The following is a 24,278-nucleotide window of genomic DNA, read 5'->3' on the forward strand; positions in this document are numbered from 1 at the left end:
GGCCCTTCTCTACCTCCAAACTCATTTCCAATTCGCAGATGGCTAATAACTAAAATACATCCACACTATATTCAGACCAGATCATTAATAATCTCCAGAGACAGCAAGCAACAGTAGGAGACTATACCAAATTGCTATACAACAGCAGCAACTCAGAGAATCGACCTGCAGACCAATTCTTCAAAATTTCAAGAAAAACCCTCACCAGACAATCAAGAGTTGATAATATAATCAAGATGCTTTCCTCCACGAATGAAGTCATATTTATAAGATTTTGTGCAACTTGGCTTCACCTTGACACTTCTCACTTAAACATCCCTTTATAATATAAAGTCCAATTACTTTATAATATAAAGCACCATAATAAACCACCAATACATTAAATAATCATTAGGTCTCAAAATAATTGCAATAAATATGACTTTACCAGATTAATTTGCCCAGAGCCTGAAAGCAAAATGATAAGTACCCAACAATGTTAGAACTGCCTTGACTAGAATAGGAACTAGCGAAAAGTGACTTACTAAAAATAGTAAGTCCAAAAATAGCAAATCCATATCAAAGACCCCCAAAACCAAATGTCAACTCACGGGGCTCGCGCTGATGAGCTGACATCCAAAATCCAGGAACTTGGTAAATTGGGGACATTACAGAACCTAAAGGTAATGAAATTCTTTTTTGTTGGACATTTAAAGGACTTGGTCATTCTTCTTCTATTTATCTTAAGAGAGTGAAGAAGTTTAAGCTTAGAAAGCCCTACAAATCAAAAGTACCTAAAATTTGCTTCTATGCTGATGAGGACGATGAATTTAACTTTAAGATGGTAAATTTTCTATAAGATATTGGTGATGATGATGATGAGATAGGATTTGTTGAAAGCCCTGGAAAAGAAATAAAAGAAGTAAAAGATAAAAGAACATTAGTATCACAGATTGAGAAGAAAAAGTCTGATTGGATTATGGATAGTGGTTGTTCTCATCATATGATTGGAGATATGAACAAATTTGTTGAAATCAATAGTTATGATGGTGGACTAGTTACAGTTGGAAATAATGCAGCATGTGACATAAAAGGAAAAGGATCTATTACTCTTGATGGGAAGACTAACATTGAAGATGTTTACTTTGTGGATGGTTTGAAACATAATCTATTGAGTGCTGGACAACTTGTTCACAAGGGATATTAGTTGCAGTTTATAGAGAAGACTTGTATTATCAAGGATAAGAATGGTACATTAATTGGTATTGGTACAAGAATACAAGGTAATGTATTTCAGTTGAACCCTACTGAAATGACATGTTTGGTTGCTAAAGTGGATGATAGTAGGTTATGGCATAAGAGATTTGTTATGTCAACTTTGATAACATTGTGAAGTTTAGTACTACATTTGCAGTTAGAGATTTGCATAAGATTGTGAAAGCTACTAACATGATGTGCAAAGAATGTGTGTTGGTAAAGAAAAACAAAAGTTCATTTTTAGGAAAAATATTTACTACTTCAACGTAGTTGGAGATTGCACATACAGATCTGAGTGGTTATACAAAAACAAGAGCTTTTTGTGGGTAAAGGTATTTTATGTTTCTCATTGATGATTTCACTAGACTGATGTGGGTTGCATTTCCTAGAGAGAAATTTGAAGCTCTTGAGAAATTCAAGATATTGAAGAATAGACTTGAGAATGAACCTAGTTTGAAGATAAAATGTTTGAGATCTGATAGAAGAGAATTTATTACGAATGTATTTAACAACTTTTGTGAGGATGATGGTATAAAGAGACAACTTTCAGCCCCTAAAACTCCGTAGCAAAATGGGATAGCAGAAAGAAGAAACACATTAGTAACAAAGGCAGCTAGAGCAATGATGTATCAGAACAATGCAACACATATTTAGTAGAGAATTAGTCAACACAACAGTATACACTATGAATAGAGTATAGATTAGACTAGATACTGGTAAGAGCACTTTAGAATCTTTGGAAGTAAATGTTATAGTAAGAGAGATAATGATATTGGAAAGTTTGATTCTAGAAGTGATGGAGTGTTTCTTGGTTATTCATTGAAAAATAAAGCATATAGATTTTTTAATCAGAGATTAAGAGTGTTGTTGAAAGTGCTAATGTGAGAATTGATGAAAGGTTTAGAACTCAAGAAAGGATACTTGATTATAATCCTAATGAAGAGTTTAATCAAAGGACTAACAATCATAATGTTGAGAAAGAATTATTTTATGAAACTGACACTGATTTGTAGACTGAATTACGAGAAGTACAGAGAGAAGAACCTAGAGCAGAAATCAGAATTGAACAAGTTATAACTAACAGAAATGTGGCAAAGAATCACCCCGTTGAATAGATTATTGGAAGTGTGAACAAAGGAGTTATGACAAGAAACAAAGTTAGCGAAGAATTGTGTTTAATTTCTCAAGTGGAGCCTAAGAATGTTTATGAAGCTTGTAAGGATGATTACTGGATAAAAGCTATGAAAGGGGAATTAGAGCCGATTGAAAAGAACAAAACTTGGGCATTAGTTCGTAGATCGAAAGATAACAATGTTATTGGAGCTAACTGGTTATTTAAAAACAAGATGAATGGACAAGGTGAAGTTGTGAGGAATAGATCAAGACTAGTTTGTAAAGGATGTTCGCAGTAAGAAAGAATTAATTGTAAGAAATGTTGCTAGATTAGAGGCAATAAGAATGTTTTTGGCATATGCAGCTAACAAGAACTTTAAAGTTTATCAAATGGATGTTAAGTCAACTTTTCTAAATGGAGATCTTCAAAAAGAGGTATACATTGAACAACCTGATAGTTTTCCTTTTATAGATGAAAAAGATATGGTCTGTAGATTAAAGATGGTATTGTATGGTCTAAAACAAGTATCTAGAGCTTGACATGCAAGATTGGATAAACTTATAACAAATTTGAGATTTGTCAAAGGTAATGCTAATAGTAATTTGTATTTGAGAAAGAATGAAGATGGTTTGCTGATTGTTATAGTATTTGTAGATGACAATATTCTTGGAGGTAATGATGAAGCTAGCAAGACATTTTCAAATGAAATGAAGAAAGAACATGAGATGAGTATGATTGGAGAGATGAAATACTTCTTGAGATTGTAGATTATGTAGAATAAAGATGGAATTTTCATATCACAAGAGATTTGGATTAGAGAGTTTTAGACTTGTTTGAATACCTATGGTAACTAGATGCAAGTTATCTAGCAAAGATGAATCCCCTAGTGCAGGACAAACAAACTACAGATCTATGATTGGTGGATTGTAGTATTTGACACATACAAGACTTAATATAGAAAATGCAATTGGAATTTTGGCGAGATTCCAAGCACATCCTGAAGAGACACACCTTGCAGTAGTTAAAAGAATTTTTGGATATTTGAAAGGAATGCCTGATTATGGTTTGTGCTATGACAAATCACATGATTTCACATTGCATGCATATACTAATGCTGATTGGGAAGGAAGTGTGGATGATAGAAAGAGTACCACTGGTGGAGCATTCTTCTTGGGAGGAAGATTGGATTCTTGGTTGAGCAAGAAACAAGATTGAATCTCATAGAGTACAACAAAATGAGAGTATGTAGCAACAACAAATAATTTTAATCAGATTATTTGGATGAAGCATATGTTGAAAGACATTGAATGGAGTTTATTGAGTCTATTATTATACATTGTGATAACACAAGTACAATGAGTATGTCAAAGAATCTAATTCGATATTAAAAGACATAAAGTATCACTTTCTGATAGAGAAGTTTGCAGAAAAAGAAATCAGATTGGAATATGTTAGCGCAAAGGAGTAGATAGTAGACACATTTACAAAACCTTTGGCAAAGGATACATTTGAGTATTTGAGAGGCATGCTTGGGGTTATACTCCAACCTACATTAGAGCAATTGATGCAGAGGTTGCATTAGTCCAATATGTAGCAAAGCACTATTTCTTTCATCTAGACTGGATGCTTGATGCCTCTCCTACGAGGGAGTATCAATGTTTGAATTGAGTCATTGAGGACTTTTGGTATTAGTATTTGAATAGTGTCTTTAGATACTAGAGCTTGAATAGATTGTTTTGGAAATCTCTAAACTTAGAAAATTGACATAATGATGCCTTTGTCATTGATATCAATGTTGAAGAGATTAGTACGTGAAAAACATTATTTTGATACATTCATGATATTGTTAAGCTTATTTCTTATGGGGGAGAGTAATGCTTTGATTGATGTATGGGGTAGATTAACTTCTTGCTTGTGCATATTGGTTACTGTATGTTTGCATTCATGAGCAACATGAATGATGGAGGAAAAGGAAGATAAGGAAGAAATATATTTGGTATTCACGGTACTTAGATATTTTTCGTCTATGTTGCCATCAATGCCAAAGGAGAAGATTGTTGGCATGAATGGTGATGATATTTGTATGGGGGAGTATGTTAGCATTGCTGGAGACGTGATTCAAAGCTTATGTGTTGCGTTTATGAGAGTGTTTGTCATTGATGTCAATATATACCTTATTTTATGAAGATTTTCAGAGTTGCAGAAGAAGATTCGTTTGGCATAGTCAATGGTCAATGGGTTGGGATGTGCACTCTTAGACATATATTCAGAGATGATTATGGATGCTACAATTAAGTGCGCAAAAATAAATATGAAAATATGATAGAGCTATGCGATGTTTTGTGTAGATAGCTTTTAGAAAGGGTTTCTGGAAAGCGAGTACTGGTAAATCAGCTGTATCTTTGGCTGAGAAAGAATTTAGTTAAGCGAGCTTCGAGGATGGTTAGAGATTTGTTTAGGACGCTATGTTTCAGGTGGCAAAAAAATGTTCATTTTGTGAGGTTTGGCGAAGACTGTTTAGAAAATGTTCCCTAGAGGCCAACTATAAATAAAATCATTGTGGAAAGAGTTTTAATTGTAATGTAATGTGTAGTGTAATATCTTAATGATGTCCTATATTATTATTGTAAATTGGGAATGCCTTAAAGCTGACTAAATAGTTGTTTTAGAACATGGTACAAAGGAAAGGTCATTTCCTTGTGGTAAATCATCATATGTGGTCATATGCATTGTGATGTCTGGTTATGCGAACTTGGATGTGAGTTTGTATTTGATTAGAGAAGAGATTGATGTTGAGGATGTATTGTGAGCATCAAAGGAATTGTATTGGCAAAGGAGTTGTTGCGTAGTTAGTTCAAATCTTGGATATGCTTATTTGTAAGATTGTCTAGTGAAGATTGTTCTAAGTCTATTTGGACAATGACTACAGTTGTCATCCTTTCAACTTGTAACAAGGTTGGCAAGCTCCTAACAAAGTTGGAATCTTCTAACAAGGATTCAAATTCTTCTAACAGGGACTCTGTGTACTGATTGTATTTTATTGACTCCTAAAGGGGTCTATCCTTTGACAAGGAAGTTTTGATTAGTACATCTTATGGGTACCATCCCCACTGGGGTTTTCCCTGTGATCAAGAGTTTCCCTAGTTAACATATCTGGTGTTATGTGCACGATTATCTTTCTATTGTTGTTACATCTATTGTTTACATGTTTCAGAATTAATAAAGATATCGAGAGTTGTTTTAAGTGTATAATTGATTCCCCACGCCCACCCCCCTCTTAGTTATCTTTGTGGACTTTACTTTCTAACTTTTTTTTGTAGGTAATGGACAGATGACACTAGTGGTAGTTTAGCAATCAACAACTCTTTCTTGTCGAAATATAGTTCAAGCTTCATATAGGCATAACTTCAAAGTCTAAATAAATAATAGGAATTAACGATCTGAGGATAGTACCTGCCCCTTTCCAAGTGAAGTTACACTATAAAATTTGACTTATAATACCAAATTGGTCATATTGATATTTTCTTCTAGTTACTAGAATTCTTTGTATCACAATATGTCATAGAGCTAGTAAGCATTTTATTAGTTTGAGAAAATGAAATTCTCTTACCATATGTGACAAGACCTCACCTTTGTATTTATTTTTCTAATGAGAATGTTCTTTAGAACCTTTTTGTCAAATTCAAGGAAATCCAAGTTTGTTGGGTATTCTACTATCTCCATTACTTTTCAAGAACACATTTGTTTTCTTCAAGGTTATGTGAACTCTATTTGTCTGCAAGTTTGTAAAATTATTATTTATCTAGAAGTATGTGAGAAATATTTGGTTTGTGAAGCTCGCTATGAAAAAAGGAGTAGAATAAGGTAAACCTAGAGTTACTGAATGCTTCCCTCTAATGTTTGGATTTTTGGGTTCTCTTGCTTTGTAGATAGGTTTTGCCCTTTTGGGTGTCTGGAAGCCATATCAAAGTGGTTGTTTCATGTTACTACTGAGTTCAGATGGCCTAGATGACTTAGAGGGCACTTTCTAAGGTCATTTTTTACTTCTACTATACTCTCCAAGATTCTTTATGAGAGTGTCTAGTTATAGTAAGTCATTCAATCAAGTCTAATTATCATTAGTCATAATCGGTATTACCACTCTACAGTCATTTTTTTGATTTTGATGCATTTCCACCATTTGTGGCTTGGGTCCACTTGAGCTATATTTAACTAACTCAACTAACATTGTCAATTTTTGTCATGGCCCCTTTTTAGTGACATGTTATTTTTCAATGAATTTTCCTATCATGGACTCTCGTAGGCAGATGATTTTGGTGAGAGAGTCATTCTGATGATTATTTGGGGATTGGATGGTCTTATTTGCTCTTGGAGAGACGGGGTTTATCAAATTTTTATTTTATGTGCTATGCGGGGCCAAAATATTATAATTTTAAGTTGAGTTGCACTTTTTATTTTATAAAGTTACTTTTTATATAAAAGTGCATTACAAAGGGATTTCATAAGAATATTTTATGGATGCTTCTAGAAGTTCTTAGTGGCTTCTTAGGAAAGTGCATAAATAGAGTGCTTGGCCTCTCATTTGGACATCCCCATGAGTTGAGTTTACACTACTTTTCTCTTTGAGCATTTGTGGCACCATCTTGGTCTACAGATTGTCATTTGATCATTAGGAACGAAGTTTCCTAAGAATTTGCATAACTGAGGAGGTGAAATATCCTTTGAAGGGTTGCACTTTGGAAGTGGTATTCAACTACTTTAAGTTGGACTTATTTGGTATTTAGACATTTCTAGCAGGGTTCGATTTTCAGCTTGGACATACATTTTTGCTCATATCTCATTGTTGGTTGGGAGTTTGATTTTAATTTTCTGGGAGAATTTTTCTTGGAGCCTGGCGATTATTTCCATATCATTTTCGGCACCTTTCAACCTAGCATTTATTTTTGCCAGGTGTCATATCAGTTCGTACATGTACGGCTGTATCTGCAGGCCGTACGGACAACAAGTTTGAGGGCAGGTTGGAGTTGTATTTTCGTCATTTCGTCTTCAGCATTTAGTCTCTATCTTTTTGCTCAATCCAAGTTCTTTCATTTCAGTTGTAGTTGCAAGAAATTCTCAGTTGTATTCAGCTAGTAAGGGTTTGTTTGTAATGTGCCATGTTGTAATGCTTTGAGTTGAAAATCGCATATCATATGTAAAAGCATTTGGTTATCATTGAATGAATATATTGGCACTATTTTTCATTAGTTATTTGAGTAGATTTGTTGCACAACAATTTTCTTTATTCAGCATTTTACTTTCAGTAGTGTATTTAGTTTGCATGTCAAGTATTTGACAAAATGTCATAGTTCAGTAATAGTAGTTATTAGTGGCCTATTGGTAAGGGTCATTACAATTTTAATTAAATAATTTATTGGGCACCTTAACATTATGGCTTCAATACAAGATAATTGTGTGCTCACCATAGATTGTTTGATGATTTGTTAAGGGTGTTTGTCTAAGGTTTTGATTTTCTTTGGGGTAGTTATTGCGTCAAGAATGATGAAGCAACTTTGATAAGAGTAGAGTCTCTGAGAGGATCTGATTGACATTTTGGTGTTGCTATCCTAGCTGTTACTTTTATCTGAGTATAGGTTTTTCAACATGGTCGCCTGCTAGAAGGTTTCTCTTGGGTTGTGGCATATTTAGATGACTCCATTCAATATTTCCTTCTTTCAAATGATCCATTTTATACAATATTATATTTAGGACATAATTTGATTGCAAGCAATTCATTTTTATTGAGAAACCTCCAGTAATTTTCCTTTTAACTTCCATGAACAAATTGCTATACTAGAGCACAAAAATAATTATGACACATAAGTAAGTGTTTTATGTAGACCACCAGACACATTAACACCCTTCAGTAGGGACATGTACTACTATATCTAGTATGGATAGTAATATGATACAACTTGCAATGCCCCACCAAGGAACCCTTGGAAACAAAGGGGCAAAACATGTATTGAACAATTGTTTTTGAAGCGTAAGTAAACATAACTTGTCAAAGTGCATCTTGAAACAACATCATAGAAATAAACGACATGCATAGAATGAATCTAACTATCATTACATGGTAGCCCATAAGCAGAAGACTTAACGACACTTCCAAAGGTTCCCAAACAACCTAGTAATCAAGCGTGAACAAAATATGCATGTTCAAGCCATTGTGTGAGAGTGTGGACTTTGTCCATGAGCCTTACGGAACATGACTATACTTGCATTAATGGTCACACATCAAGGAGACTGCATCCTCATGGAAAATTGATCCAAGAAGCTTACAAGCACACTAAGGTGTAAGCATAATAAAACCTAACTATTTTGACTAGGAAGGCCCTTCGGAGATATAGGGTTGCCAAAAATGTAAATATTTTTTTAATAGGACCTCATAAGTGCTCATTATTTTCAATGCACTAAATTATATGCGCTGAAAGACTGGGCATAAACACTAGAACAGCTGGCATAGGTGCTATTCTGATGACTAAACTAAGAAATAAAAAATGCCAGTATTTGTTGTAGAAATGCTAAGGTATGGATAAAAAATGCTATTGTACATGTCAAGAGCATTGATCTGAGGTCATTATTGCTGATCTACAGATCAGAAATGCTAGACTGAGATTAGACATGTAAAAAGGCCAAAAACTATGATATAAATGGGGTTTCTCAGTCCAATGAACCTGTAGGCTTGCTGACACCAACATATGAAATGAAATGTAGACTTGCTCCACACCAAGGAATACTAGATACATGCAAATCAAGGCATTGCCCAATTCTTTTGAATCAAGAACATAAAAGCAATAAATTATTCTAAGAGTATATAGGTACGTGTGCATATAAAAATCAAGTACATGTACATCAAGAAATCTGCTCGAAGTACATAATTGGAAGAGCATATAAGTTTATACATCACAAGACAAGTGAAGCATTAGATGGAGCAAATAATGCTCAAATTTTTGAATCTAGAGGAAGCTCCACTTGTACAACAGTCCGCAGCAGCAGTATAGTGCTATGCCACCCAATCACGTGGCACCCTTAGGACCCCCACACTATGCTTGTGAAGATAGTAACCCCACCACAAACACAATGCAAACACACATTTAAGGAGTGGCTAACACTCATGCTAAGAAGATGCATAGTCTCATAAGAGAGGTACAATGGACCAATGCAAGCACATGATGCAGGATACAAGGTACTTGGAGACCTCTTGACATGTGGACCAGCTTCCAAAGGACAATCTAGAATCACAACTCATTGCTAATGGACATAGACAAAAGAGTACCAACTATAGGGAGTATCCCCACCTCTGAAACCAATGCAAGTGTTCGAGGCTCGATTATCATCTACCTCTTGCATGGATCACTTATGACATCCGGGGGTCAATGATATCTACGATCTACCTCTATCACAAACCACTCTTGACGTCCAGGGGATCTTTGTACTCTGTCATCTACCTTTAGCACGTGCCACTCAAGACATCTGCGGGATCAATGGTTTCCATAACACTAAATTTATCTTATTATTGTTTAAGTCCTAATTAGTTTTATTATGTTTCCTCTTTTCAAGTAAGCTCCTTGAGATATATACTGCAGCTACTTCTGGGCTAGGGTCTACATAAGGAGCTACTCTTCATTACTACTTAACTTACGTAGTCCAAGGCTCAACATTACAAGACAAAGACCAACAAGAAGCTTATCAACTCAATCTACATGAGGACATAACTGGTGCAGGAGCACATAAAATACAAGAACATGAGAAAGCTAAGATTCCTTATTTGAGATCTTTAAATCCATTTGAGTCATTTATGTTGTATTTGGGTCAAAATGTAAAGGCTATGAAGCCATTTTGTCATAAATTGTAAAAGTTGTCAAATTTGCCCTAATTGTCCTAGTAAGGTCATGAATTGGTCAAGAGGTCAAAATGTGTTTGTAAACCCAAGGAAGGATAAAAATATTGTAAATGATGACTAATATTCCATCATGACATGTTTGTAAGGTTGGAACAAAGTGGTGAGGTCAAAATTTCTAAAATGTAAAAGTTGCTTAAATGTTGCAACTTTAAAACTTTGCAAAAAGTGCAAAAAGGGTAAAAGAATGTGACAAGTTGGTTGGGAAGTTCTCAACTATCAAAAGTACTATAAAAGCTTTGTAATGGTCATTCCAAATCAATTAATGAGAATAAGGAGAAGAAAGAATCATTTTGGAGAATTTTGGTGTCTTCAACTATTGCTATTTTGATTGGCTTTTTTGAATTTGTGCTGGTTCCAGGCCTTGTATGGCCTTGTACGACCTAGAAACCATGTAATATAGTAACAGATAAGATAGAATGATGAATCTTCCTTCTCATGCTTTTGGTTTGGTTCAATTTTATGAAGAAATGAATAAGTTATGAGCATTTTGGTGAAAGTGGGTATTTGCAGATTTGGGATTCCCTGAATACAGTCATGTTGCAGCATGTGGTACGGACACATTTTGGAGGCTTAGGACCTCTAATAATATTCATTGGAAAGATATGTGAACTATCTTTCATTTCCAATTGGTTTGAATAATTTTCATTTAGATTTGTGAAAGTTATGAAGATTTGAGTGAAAACTGGTTTTTAAGTGCCTTCAATGGTGTTGCAGACAAATATTTGGTCTTATACAATGAATTATGAATGGGAAAAATAAATGGCTTATAGATTTGGAAACTAGACTCACAAATGGATAATTTGGAATTAGTTTGGGTTTATTTGGACTCGTTTTGAGAAAGTTATTTGATGCCCTAGGAAGGGTTACCAGTTTTATTTCTGGTTTATGACAGAGAAAATGGGTCTAAGTTGAGAGACTATAACTTGCAATGGAATTATTCTTTTTGGATCATCTTTGGATATGTTTTAGTATTCCTAATTTTGAACAATTCCTCCAAAGGGTTTTGAAAGAAACATTGAATATTGAAAGTTATGAACAATGGAATCAAATATAGAACTCAGAATATGTGAATGGAGAAAGGTTGATAATTTTGTGTTGGAAAATGCTTTGTTTTACCTTGTAAAATGCCTCTAATTATGGAGTTTATTTAATGGATTTTGAAGGAATCAGCATGTATCCCATTGATTGGTTGATTTTTAAGATGCTTTGCATCAATAATAGAGATCTTCATCAACTTGGCTACCCTTGGATGGATTAGGGACTCCATCCACTCATCTACATAAGAACAGTATAACCCAAGGCTGATATACTTGAGGACATACATAAATGTATCATCATGGTCTTCACCAATGACGGGATCAAGAAAGCATCAAATGCAGAAGAATAAGGTAGGAGGATAGATCCACTCCAAAACATTCGAGCATGCAAGATGAGATAGGACAACCAAAAGCCCCAAAAGTAAAATCCAAGAGCTTGGATTCCCATGGAATCCATCGTACATCTCACTAAAACACAAGGATTCAAAAAAAATTCAAACCAAAATCAAGTGTGTTATTGCAGATTCATAACATTTTGTGTTTAATCCAATTTTGTGCCATCTCACACTTTCAAGTCTTGCATTTAGCTAGAAAGAGTGCTTCTTCTTTTATTTAAGGGCTTAAGAATCCATTATCTTGTGTCAAAGGGCTTATAAACACCATGCCCGCATTATAGAACAAAATAAGACATGTTTCTGTTGTTTAGAGCATATTTACATTAATATTGAATTGGTCAGACACGTTATTTAAAAAAGCCAAAAAAAACCACTATTTTGCATAAACTCATGGTTCCCATTTCTATAGGAAATAAAATGCTATATATTTGATGATTTTATTTTTGCAATCTTTTTGGGACTGCTAGCTTAATTTTTTTTGTATCTTTTATGGTTACATTATTTTTTATTATCTTGAAAACCCTAACGTTAACTTGATTATTTCTAGTGAAACCTGGGGACTTGCAGCCCCCCTCCTCCAAAACCTTGAAGTACCCGCCCCCGAGATGTCTTTGCACTAGGTAGTTGGAATACCCAAGTATCCCCACCTCCACCATTCCACAACCGTGCTGCTGCTATGAAGGATACTTGAATGTCTATTTGAATTTCTATATTTGAATGTTACTATTGGATATGTACTATGCTACTATTTTGAATGTACAATAGTTCTGGTTCGTGTCGCAAATTTGCTATGTTCAAGTATTTCCATTTGGTTGTTATATTGAAACATCATTTCATAACTAGTATGTCAAGTTCCATGTAGTAAAGAATACCCGCATTTTCGCCATCCCAAAATTAAGGCCCTTTGCCCCCCATCCTAGAAACTCGTCCTGTTGTACCGATGTCCCTACGTCCCCTAGTGCCAGTATTAAACTGATTATTTCTTATAAAGTTGTGTTATTTTTGGAAAAGTATTTACCTATTTGGTTGCTCACGTATTCCCCAAGTATTGTTTTTTGCTACGATGGTTGAAAGTTCTATGTTTTTAGTGTTTGCAACAAGGAACCTTCACTTTTGAATATGGAAAAAGCTATATCACATTTGTGTTGTCCTGAAAGGTCCCCAAAGGGTCAAATTAAAAATACCAATTAATGGTAAGAAATTTAAATATCTTGAACTACTTTTAAACCATAACTGTCAGTAATCGTTATGCATGCACAGATATTTCTCCTGAATTGTTATGGATCATTATTATTTTCCTTTGGCAGGTTCACAGTTGACAGCAATCCAAAATGGTGTTGCACTTTGCTTCTCGATGCAACTGATCCACTGTTTGTTGAAATAGGTCGGGCTTTCATTGAAGAACAAAGAAGAGGTCTGTCATATTGGAAAATATATTCACATGTATATGATAATAGTTTAACCAAAAAGAAGAATGCATATAGCTCATAAAAGATGAAATCTTATTACAACTAAGCACAGAAAAAATAGGAGGTTTTGGAATAGCAATTTGTTTGAGTACTATATTGGATCTAAACATTGTTTAAATTGCAGAGAAAATTCATTCTGAACAATTCTGATGGTTTTCTTTGTGAATGAATACTGAATGTTCATTATAATGAGTGGTTTTATATTCACATCTTTTTATTTTTATAAAGCAGAACAGTTGTATTATAGCATAGGTGATAAATTAGAATGCTCTATAGAGCTACTTAGCACAACACACATGTAGTGATAATTTGAACTCCATTTGAGGAAAATTGTAATGCATCTCGTCTTTTTGTTTCACAGAATATGGAGGAACTAGCCACATTTACAACTGGTAAATTATGACTTATTTATATCAATTCTTATGAAATTAGTTTTAAATGTTTCTAGTGGATGTTAAAACTTTACCATGTTATAAAATCTGTTATGTTCCAGTGTGTTGGATGCTGATGCAACATATGTGTGTGTCCATCCATTTACATATATCCATGTTTGCATATAAATTGTGGTGCATTACTATCTTTTGTGACATGCTAATGTTGGGACTCAATTTCACATTTCCAAATCTTGCTTGAGCCCCCTCCCTTTTGTGCAGTTTGATCCTGTTAACCATATAGTGTTTTTTTTCTAAGATCATTTTCTGCAAATGTACTAACATGGCCATTGTGATTGATGTCTCCCAAATGCAGATTTGAAGACTCCTAAATATGAGAGGAGACATGTCTCATGAAGAGACATGTCTCTATAGTTAATCATCATTAGTTAATAAATAACTCATCTTTAAGTATATATGTAATATATTATTATATTATATTATAATAATATATAATGTATAGTATATATAATATATATTATATATATAAGATATTTCTCTTAAAGATGATTTAACATCAACAAGGTATCTCATGATAAAACCGATCCGACAGAAGCTACAACCTTAACACTTTCTTCTTAGCTAGGGAGGATTTATAGAACACATTATGCTCTCAAGAATAAGAAGAGACATCATCTCAGTATGATATTCAATTCACTATGGGACTAAATTTCTCACCTTTCATTAACACACAATTGAAGTAATTTCCATTACTTTAAAAAAAACACCACCTTAAGTGTGGTCTATAGTAGAAACTATGGTGTTCGGCAAGGTCCAACCCAAAGAACCATAACAAGTTCGTTATCATGGTGTCCAGCAAAATCCGGCCCAAATAACCATGATAACAAATCTACTATTTGTAAGATCGCCACCTTATAATGGTTACCTTCTGACTGTTCATCATCATAGTGTCCGGCAAAATCCGGCCCAAAGAACCATGATAACAGGTCTACCATTTGTAAGATCACCACCTTGCAATGGTTACCTTCTAACTGTTTGTTATCATGCTATCCGACAAAATCTGACCCAAAGAACCATGATAACAGGTCTAATATTTATAAGATCGTCATCTTATAATGGTTACCTTCTGTTTATATATGTCAACGAAAGATCATTGCCTTTCATTACATATCATATGTTAAATAATCACCACTATGAATCTAGTCAAAGGGTGGTACAAAGGCTTTCATCTCATTTTCTCACAAAAAGTGCATTGCAAGGAATTTCACTTAGAACTTCTTCTCATAGAAAAGATATCATTAACAAAGGATTGCACCACAAAATTCTCCCTCTAAACAATGATCCTGGGAAGCTAGGTCCTCTAGTTACTCCAATAGAAACTCTCTTCACCCAAGGATGCCTTTCAAACTTCCTCTAAATCTGATATCAATCTTCTTACTTTTTGGTAGTAAGTCATTACTTCTTCATGATATACATAGGAGTAGGCCCATCAAAATCATATAGTCACAAACATGTATTTCTAGACTCCCTTTGCGTATCAATCTTCTAAGCTCTTGTGTCGCCTTTGAAGAAGTGTCATATTCCCTCTTAATGTAGAAGAATCTCATAATCTTAATCATCAAAGATGTTTTCTTCAAGAGCCTCATGGTATTTGCACATGAAGATTCAAATATTGTCCATTTAGATTATTTGAGAATGGAGCATCTCCCCTCTAAAAGTGGGAATGGAACATTGACTATTATTCTCCCCCCCCAACAATGTAAAATTTCCAGTCATTCTTATATTGTTGAAATTTTTTGTATCAAATGTGACAACTCCCTTCTAAGTTCCAACTTTCTCTTTTCATCCATTGAAGCTCCAAACATTTATTAAGCTTAATAGTAAAAACAAACACAAACTCGTCCACAATATGCCAGTAGCTTGATTGAGTATGATTGTGCCACTTGAATGACTCTACAACTCATAAGTCAAGTTTTATTTATCAAAGAGAGTCTCATAGATAGTTGAATTAAAGTCACAACTTTCTTAAGATGTACACAAGGGGTAGGCCCATTAATATAGTTGCATGAATTTCAGCCCTCTTGACTATTACAATTTATCGAGCACTAAAGATTCTATCACAACATTGGCTTACTCCCTCTGAATCAATATGATCCATATCACTGATGGTTGACGAAACTATATCCTCTATTTGCTCCCCCTGACGGATGTGTCAGAATCCCTCTGAACATGAATCTTCTAAGCTTCTAAAATAAACTTCTCTTTAACAAAGTGTTAGACTCTCTCTGAATTTGATATTAATCCTCCTTTTCCTGCAAGAACATTCTTGGAGGAAAAGATCAAGGCAAATGCTCGTAGAATACATATAGAATTCCAAAACAATAGGTTGACCATAAAAATAATAATAACAACAATATTGAAGATATTATAAAAATACCCATCTCATTATTTTTTCTACAACAATGAACTGCTAGTGATGAATGACAAATAACATCAATCAAATCCTTCTGGTTGATTGTATGTAATATACAGTTCTGCAGACCAAAACAACTAACAAGTGAGCACAAATCACGAGGAAAGTCCAAGTATGAAACACATGTAATCCTTATGTCTGCATATCAGTGTAGGAGCTGTTACAGTTAACCCATTTACCGCTATTCAGTCACTTGACGTCTTCAAGAAGGTCCACAGTTATAATGCAGCAAACATGTTTACTCTTGACAAGTGTATTAAGTTTGCATCAGTAAGCCTTCCACTGCAGAAAGTATTCTCAAGTCAAAAATCTTTAATTGAATTCAATCCTCTACCGTCAATATGAATTATTATATTGTGTATTTATAACATTCCCTTTGTCACAAGCTATTGGTTCGACAATTTACCTTGCCGTCACTATATCTCTTCAGTCCATTCCAGAATCATATATAATATTTAATCCTTCCCAAATATGACCGACTGGTATCTCTGTTCCGCAGAAGTTGGAACATCGAAATGATGCAAGCCCAATAGCTCCTATAAACACTGTCTCCCATACACTACTTAATCTTTTTGCCCAAATTGTTGCTATTAAATCCCGCCAATATCCGCACACCAAAGTAAAGAGTGGTCGAGTAAAAGAATGGTTGAATAGCTTCAGAAGTGTATTTTTGCATTAATATGATTCAATATTGGGTTAAAGTGTCCTGACGATTATTGTACAAGGATCCTGTACTAGAAAGAAGATATGGGTGGCATGAACGGGAATGTTCAAGCCAATTTAACGTATAATTATTTGCTTTGCAATTCCATTTTCTCTTTGCCATAAAAAGACTTTCCAGACTTCAACAACCAACACATCTATGTCATGTTCCAGGTCGACTCAGTGCTAAGAATGCATAGCTTACAGGTGTGATATAGTGCTTATGCTCAAAGTTATCCATCTCATGACTTCACTTGTTGGTGGATTGCAGAATCATTTGTTTCAACTATGCACCTACATTTGCATGGCTTGGTCTTCCAATCACCAATGATTATCGCAACAAACTCTAATTTATTTGATATTCCCAGATATTTGAATCTACTTTGATACCATGTTGTTTTTCTAAGATCATTTTTTGCAAATGTACTAATATGGCCATTATGATTGATGTCTCCTAAATGCAGATTTGAAGACTCCTAAATATGAGAGGAGGAAACATGTCTCATGAAGAGATATGTCTCTATAGTTAATCATCATTAGTTAATAAATAACTTATCTTTAAGCATATATGTAATTTTTTATTATATTATTATATAATAATATATAATGTATAATAAATAAATAAATAAATAAATAAATAAATAAATATATATATATATATATATATATAAAAGATAATTATCGTAAAGACGATTTACCATCAACAAGGTATCTCATGATAAAATCAATCCGACATAAGCTACAACCTTAACATGTAGTGTAGTAAGTTATATCACTATACAATTTAATACTCTAGTTGGGTTTGTGTTATGAGACTTGGACTAACACTTGGCAAATGCTTGGCAAATTGAAAAACATAAGAAACTCTGATATTTTTGAGGATCAAAAATTTGTTTTATGCACCTTTTAATAAATAAACATTACAGACACAATAACATTCTCAGATAGAAGCTAATTTGATCATAGACACAAGTCTACATCGATCATAGAAGTATAAAGAAAAAATTTAGCAGAAGGAATCAACACACCTAGATATATAAATATTGTCAAGTGTATACAACACTCATTTAATATGAAATCCATGACATCAAAAGTTTCAAGCAAATATTGAAAAATAAAGTTTGAAGTCTATGGCTCAAAGGAGCGCGCATCCCTTCTACATGGGTGTTTAAGATACGTCTTGGATGATGTTGCAGCGATGATATTTTCCTCTATCTTAGTGTTGTCTGCGCAGACAATCAAAGTGTCTATTGGCATTCTATTCTCCTCTGCCATGGCTGCTGCCTCAACATCTGTATCCACTTAGTCAGCCCAATCAACGTCCTTATTACTTTAAAAAAGTATCTTCAGCCATAGTGATCCAATCAGATCGTGGATTGACCTCCTTCAACATGATGGGGATTGATTCATTGCCCAAAATTTATCTTAGCTGAAGATGAAGGTTGTAATGAACATAGACCAGATCATTATCTTTGCACAAACAATCTATTGCACTTCTTGGAGGGGGGTGCTCAAACATACTCCAATTACGCTCACAAGCTGAAGCATTACATGATTGGCTCAACATTCAATTTGTAGTCTTCAGAAGATTTGGTACGTTAAGACTAAACATTTCCCACTACGCATTTGGGATGAGAAAACAAAAATAATCCATTTCATGATCCAACTCTAACACTTTATAATAATATAAAAAGAGGGAAACAATTTTATTTGAGCCCTTGATATATTTTTACTTGGTTGCAATGTTTACTAATTATTTTTACACATTTCACAAGAGAAGGGATCTCCTAGTTCAATTTTAAAGGTCTCCATATTGTGGGCTATTTCTACTCCAACGTTATAATCAAATGACATATACTTTATGATTTTGTATAGCACACTTAGAATCTCCTCACCTGCTTAAATTTAGGGTAGAATTTGAATGCTAGTTGAGGAAATAAGCAGTTGTGAGTAGGTGATTGTGAAGCTTGATATGCAATCTTCTATTAGGGATTTCCCCAATGGGATGATACTTATCCTCAAATCTCGCATAGACGATCTTGGCACTATCGATGCCCTTAGATATGTAACATATTGTGGACATATCCCCATCAACAACTTGTACAACTACTAAAGGCTTTGTAAAGAATAATTATTGTGAAACATTAACTTAAGTATGAACAAAATTAAGAAAATAAAAGAAAAATTACTAAGTTAGTAGATTTACGCATTTGGGTCTCGAACAAGATCCGGATTCATGACAGAATCATCCAGGGTTCGGATTCGACCCTATGGATCCATCTGGATTCATGGACCACAAATCTAGACAAATCCGCAAGGTCAAATCTGGACCCTGGATGAATTAGACACAAAAGTGTCATGAATTCATGCAGACTTTGGAGAATTTGCAACGAACCCGTCACGAATTCACCCGGACCAGGAAGAATCCGACACGAATCCATCGTGAATACCCAAGGACCCATAGACCAAACTTGGAATAAGTACACACAGATCCATATATATAATGCATATAGATTTATATATATGTTACTCACGAATCCCTACGAATCGTAATGGGATTTTTTTTTCATAAATCCCCAAATCAGATTCTTGAACCCAAATCTGAACCTGAACTTCAATTAGTAACCAAGGGAAAATATGTAAAACATAAAGTAGAATCAGATTCTCATTTTCCTTTGCAATCTTCACAGCAAGCAAGCAAAAGACATTCTCATGAAACATCCAATTGCTACATCAATCCTTGCATAAGTCCTAGCATATGATGAGGAAGTCAATTCCTCAATAGAAAACATGTGCTTGAAAGTTCCCTTTGACTTAAGCAAGTATTGTAATGTGATGAAATTCCTTACAAATGAGGTTATGCTTGGATGAGCTAACTCCTATTGCCCCATGAATTGCATCATTAGCTCAAGCACTCATGTGTGATTTATATGAATTTTTTAAATTTATTTTGCCAACTCCACACATGATTTGATCTATGGAATCTTGCCAAGATTCTCCACTAAACCACTAAATCAGAGTATTTTAGGAAGTAAAATCACTTGAGGAGGAAACTAGTAAGTACAATTTCCTATTTTTTCTATTTGTCCACCATTCCTCCATATCAACTGCTAATCCTCTATTGTGACTTTCACAGCAGCCACATTTTGTGGCAAAAATGAGCTCTATTCCATCCTCACTAGGGGCTTTGAATGTCATCCTGTAAACACTAATGACATCAACCATTATATGCCAATATGGAGACATAACACATTGCACAAATGAATTAAGTGAAACAAGTATTGTAAAATGGAGAGTTAAAATCTGAGTGTCACACATCTTTAAATATAAAAATTGAATAGACAAACTGTCAAGCTAGAAAGTTTAAAAAATCAAACAAGAAAGAATTATTTGGCTACTTGGAATGGATTTGTGTAATAGTAATAGAAGTCTCAAATTGCATGTTTAATTGCATTGTATATGTCCCTGTTGCAACCCGTGCTCTCAATTGATGGTTGGGCACTTGGAGAATTGCATAGAAAAACATATGAATCCATCCTAGATGCATGAACTCTAGGACCAACACTAACACTGGCACAACCACTAGTACCAACACCAACACTACCAGGATCAACATTTGAGGATGGATAAAATGGAGGCATGGAAGAAGAGTCTTAACTACCACAAGCGACTCATTTCCTCTTTGCCTCTTTTTCAATTAATATTGTTTCTCAATTGTGCCTATTTGCTCCTGCACTTTAAGCATAAATTTTAGGAAGCACTTGTGAGCATGGATATGCATCATGGACTCATATATGCACAAGATGGTATTTCAATTTATTAATGTCCCCTCCGTGACAAATTGTTTTACAGTAAATTTCTTTTCTTTTGCAGAAGTATAGTTTCAGCATGATTCCGATAAGGATTCCTTCTAGCTGGAATTCAAGACTTTTGATAGAAAATTAGAAAATATAAAGGAAAATTTAAATAAAATAAGTTAAATTTTGTGAGTTACAATTACACTAATATAAAAAATGTCTGATTGCGACTATAAAATTAAATACTTTTTTGTCAAAAAAACAAACAAATAAACACATTGAGGGTTTTGTTCTTTGATCTTCTAAGATAGAATAGAATAAAAGAGGAAATGCAAAAGTAAAATGAACCGTTTGTTTGAAAAACCTCCAAAATACAAACTTACCTTATAAATATAGCTTGAAATCAACAGTGAGCCCTTTCCAATCCTTTGTACAAACCTCTAGATGAACCAAAAATACCCGTGGACCTGCCCAAATGCAGTTTGACAATGATTTTTTGTGTTAGCTGCTTTGTAATAACTCCTGATTGGTTATAGCTCCGAGACACCAAATTTTATGCGTAGTAATTGTTTGACATTTTGTCAAATGGTTGGCAAGCAATACTGTCAGTACTAAATATGTTCTTTAAATGCCAATTATTTGCAAATTTCCTCGAGTCCTGATTACCAGACTTAAATATTTTAAAAGATAAAACAATTTACTGAATAACTATGGCCAAACCAATTTTAGATTGTAGGAGAAGTTCGCACATTGTTGGCTTTGCTAAATGAATGCTACAAATATTAAGGCTTCTATTACTTCTGGAAATGATTATAATTGATGTAATTCTAATAATTCAAATGTTTATTAGGAGATATAAATAACAGCAATCAAATCTACAATAATTGGAACATGGTGTTTGGCTGTAGCATCCACTAGAATTATTGCCACCTTCCTATGGATAGATTGCAGCCAAAATGCTTCAACAAACCCAGTTAGCTCCCAACATTCATCTCCAAATGATATTGCGGCAAATACAAGTCAAACGCTAACCTGTCATGCCCAAACTACGAGGGCAAAAACACACAAATTTTTTATTATTAATAATTAGAATGCTCTAAGTTTGATAAGTTTGCGACCAAAGTTAAAGTAGAGGTTCTTTACATTTCATCTTAAGTTTATAACTTGAGGAGAAATACATCGTTAAGATTTGAACTTTCGTTATTAGATTGATATCGATCATTAGTTACGTTATTACATTAACTTCACAGCAATATACTAAAATTATTTAAATAACAAATTAAATGAATTCGGGTTAAAATTAATTGAAATATCTAATCAAATAAAATCTACATTTAAACTTATTTTAAATAGCCAATTAACCTTTAAATTAAAACTAATTAATACTCAAAAATTAAACTAACTTTAATACTAAAACTAACTAAACTTTTAATAAATACTAACATCTAACCTAACAACCTACTAACATCATACTAATAAACTAATACTATGACAAAACAAACTAAACTACACTTAAAATCTTAATATTAAACTAATCACAAATCTAAACTTAATTACATTTAAAACTAACTTTAATGTAAAACTTTATAAAATTTAAAAAGAAAATAACATACTAAAAACTTTAATTTAAAACTATTACTAAACTAAACTAAACTAACATCATTACTAACCTATACTAATGTATACTAACCTATGCTAACCCCAAACCTACACCACCCACCCCCTAAACTCTCTTCCCAAACAAGCCTGGGCGGATTCCTAAACTTCCCCACATGTCAAATCGACCCCCCCCCCCCCTTACCCATAAGCTTCCCAATTGCGCTTCCCAACATACCCAACATACATATAAGCATCCAAATAACAACACCATAGCATTTAAGCATGAAACATGCATGAAAATCTGAACAAGAGAGATGAAGAACTCCTACCTTCACAAAGAGGTAATGGCAAATGAACAATTTGAGTAGAGCTTTTCCCTTCTTTGCCTTCAATCTTCCAAGACTCCTCTCTAAAAGTAGAGATTGGGTAACAACCAAAACTACTCCAAGAAAGACCTCTAAATAAGTCTCAAACTCAACCACCAAATAAACAATAACTTCCCCCACCCACCTACAAATCTAGAAGTTTCTAACTCAACCCATACTAAGGTTAACTGCTAAGTGGAGGTGAGGTGATGCAACTCATGGTAGCCACTTGCAATTTTCGCACAAAGGCAAAAATAGACTTTTTGAGTGACCTCAAAAGTCAATAAAAGGGGCTTAGGGGTTGGAAAATACCCCCAACCCATACCCATACCCTTTGGGTATAAATATTTTATGTTTTAAAGCCTCAGGAATAGATTTGGAACCAAACAAAAGTTAGGAAATATTTAGGACCAACTAACAACTCTAAAAAATGCAGATTAAGCACTAATCCGGATTAGGGGTGACTAAACTCGATTAAGAGACAAATTAGCAAAAAGACACTAACTTAATCCGATTTAGGTCCAAAGGTTACACAACTAACCCTAACTAGCACGTTGAAGAGCTAAACAATTTCACGAGTGTCCAGTGACACTATAAGAACACAGTTAAGAACATTAACATTTACTGATCACAGAAAGATACATACATACATCTCACAATTAATTTAATTACGAACAACAAGGTTTCCACAATTAGCACAGAGGGATCAGTTTTGTTCCTCCGTCGGATTTCTCGGCTAAAATAACTTGCACACTCATTGCACACATCAGTAGTCCCATAAAATCACATGCACATATGTATATATGTATCAGGAATCACAGAGATTGAAACATACATCTTGAAATAAATCAGGGTTTCTTTCATCCTACTTATATCCTTAATCATAAAAAAATCCATAATAAATTTGTTAATCCTACATTTACTTATTTCATCAACATACATATACATAAAACATTAAATGACGAACATCAAATATCTGAAAGTAACATCACACAACATGAAATAATATAATATATTCAAAGCATCAGATAATGTCTCGACATCTCGAGTCGTGAGTATCAAAATAATAGTAATGTATCACTATGCTACGATGGGTCAGGGCGAGGCCTCACATAACCTTCCAACATAAATCACATCCCAAGGGAAGGTGCAACTCTCCAAATATTATCTCAGGTTTCCAGATGATGGCTCACGATCCACCGAATAAAATGCAGTCACAGAATTATAATGCAGGTCCAAGGGAAATTATTATCCCTGTGTGATATATGCTAGGCCATCAAACAATTCACAGCTCCTCCAAGAAAGTTTGTAGGCCTCAGATACTGAAACAGAAGGCCTGGAAACACAATCACAGCTTGTGATTATAAAATCCCAGTACTCAGACATGACACACAGGCCTATTATACCAGGCACATTTTTATTTAATGCAAAAACTCTGCAAAATGCAACGCAATTCAGATCAATTTCCCAATACTGAATGCAGGAGTCCAAACCAGCTATCAATTTCTCTTCACTCTGATAAAAACCATCAGCATCAGATCTCTCCTTAGGCACAGTAAGAAACAGCAAGGAGTGGAGTGAACAATCAGATGCAATTGCACCAATAATTCAAGGAGAATCAGTCTCTAGGCAAGAAGACCAAACCCTTATACTTCAGGAAGGGCACAAAAAACAACTTCACAATATGTCACAAAGACAACCAAACAAAAAATCAATCGATAATCAGATGATTCATTTGCTTCATGAAGAAACCT

The 24,278-nt window shown here is 34.2% G+C and overlaps 1 protein-coding gene and 1 long non-coding RNA gene across 5 annotated transcripts in view; one reads left to right on the forward strand and one right to left on the reverse strand.

Moving 5' to 3' along the window:
- Window positions 1–24,278, forward strand: part of LOC149547872 (alpha-N-acetylglucosaminidase-like) — a 289,389-nt gene that overhangs the window by 135,753 nt on the left and 129,358 nt on the right. For all 3 annotated transcript variants that reach the window (XM_089791923.1, XM_089791922.1, XM_089791921.1), the window contains exons 8-9: window positions 13,035–13,141; window positions 13,558–13,588. In XM_089791923.1, the coding sequence (XP_089648049.1) occupies window positions 13,035–13,141; window positions 13,558–13,588 (138 nt within the window). The remainder of the gene's footprint in view (window positions 1–13,034; window positions 13,142–13,557; window positions 13,589–24,278) is intronic.
- The window catches only part of LOC149547873 (uncharacterized), a 113,104-nt gene that overhangs the window by 63,992 nt on the left and 24,834 nt on the right, over window positions 1–24,278 (reverse strand). For both annotated transcript variants that reach the window (XR_016353932.1, XR_016353931.1), the window contains exon 2: window positions 20,944–21,027. This is a non-coding gene — a long non-coding RNA (uncharacterized LOC149547873). The remainder of the gene's footprint in view (window positions 1–20,943; window positions 21,028–24,278) is intronic.

The sequence above is a fragment of the Cupressus sempervirens genome, chromosome 7 (genome assembly GCF_028749045.1).
Source record: "Cupressus sempervirens isolate cs-2001-9-10 chromosome 7, ASM2874904v1, whole genome shotgun sequence".
NCBI classification, from domain to species: domain Eukaryota; kingdom Viridiplantae; phylum Streptophyta; class Pinopsida; order Cupressales; family Cupressaceae; genus Cupressus; species Cupressus sempervirens.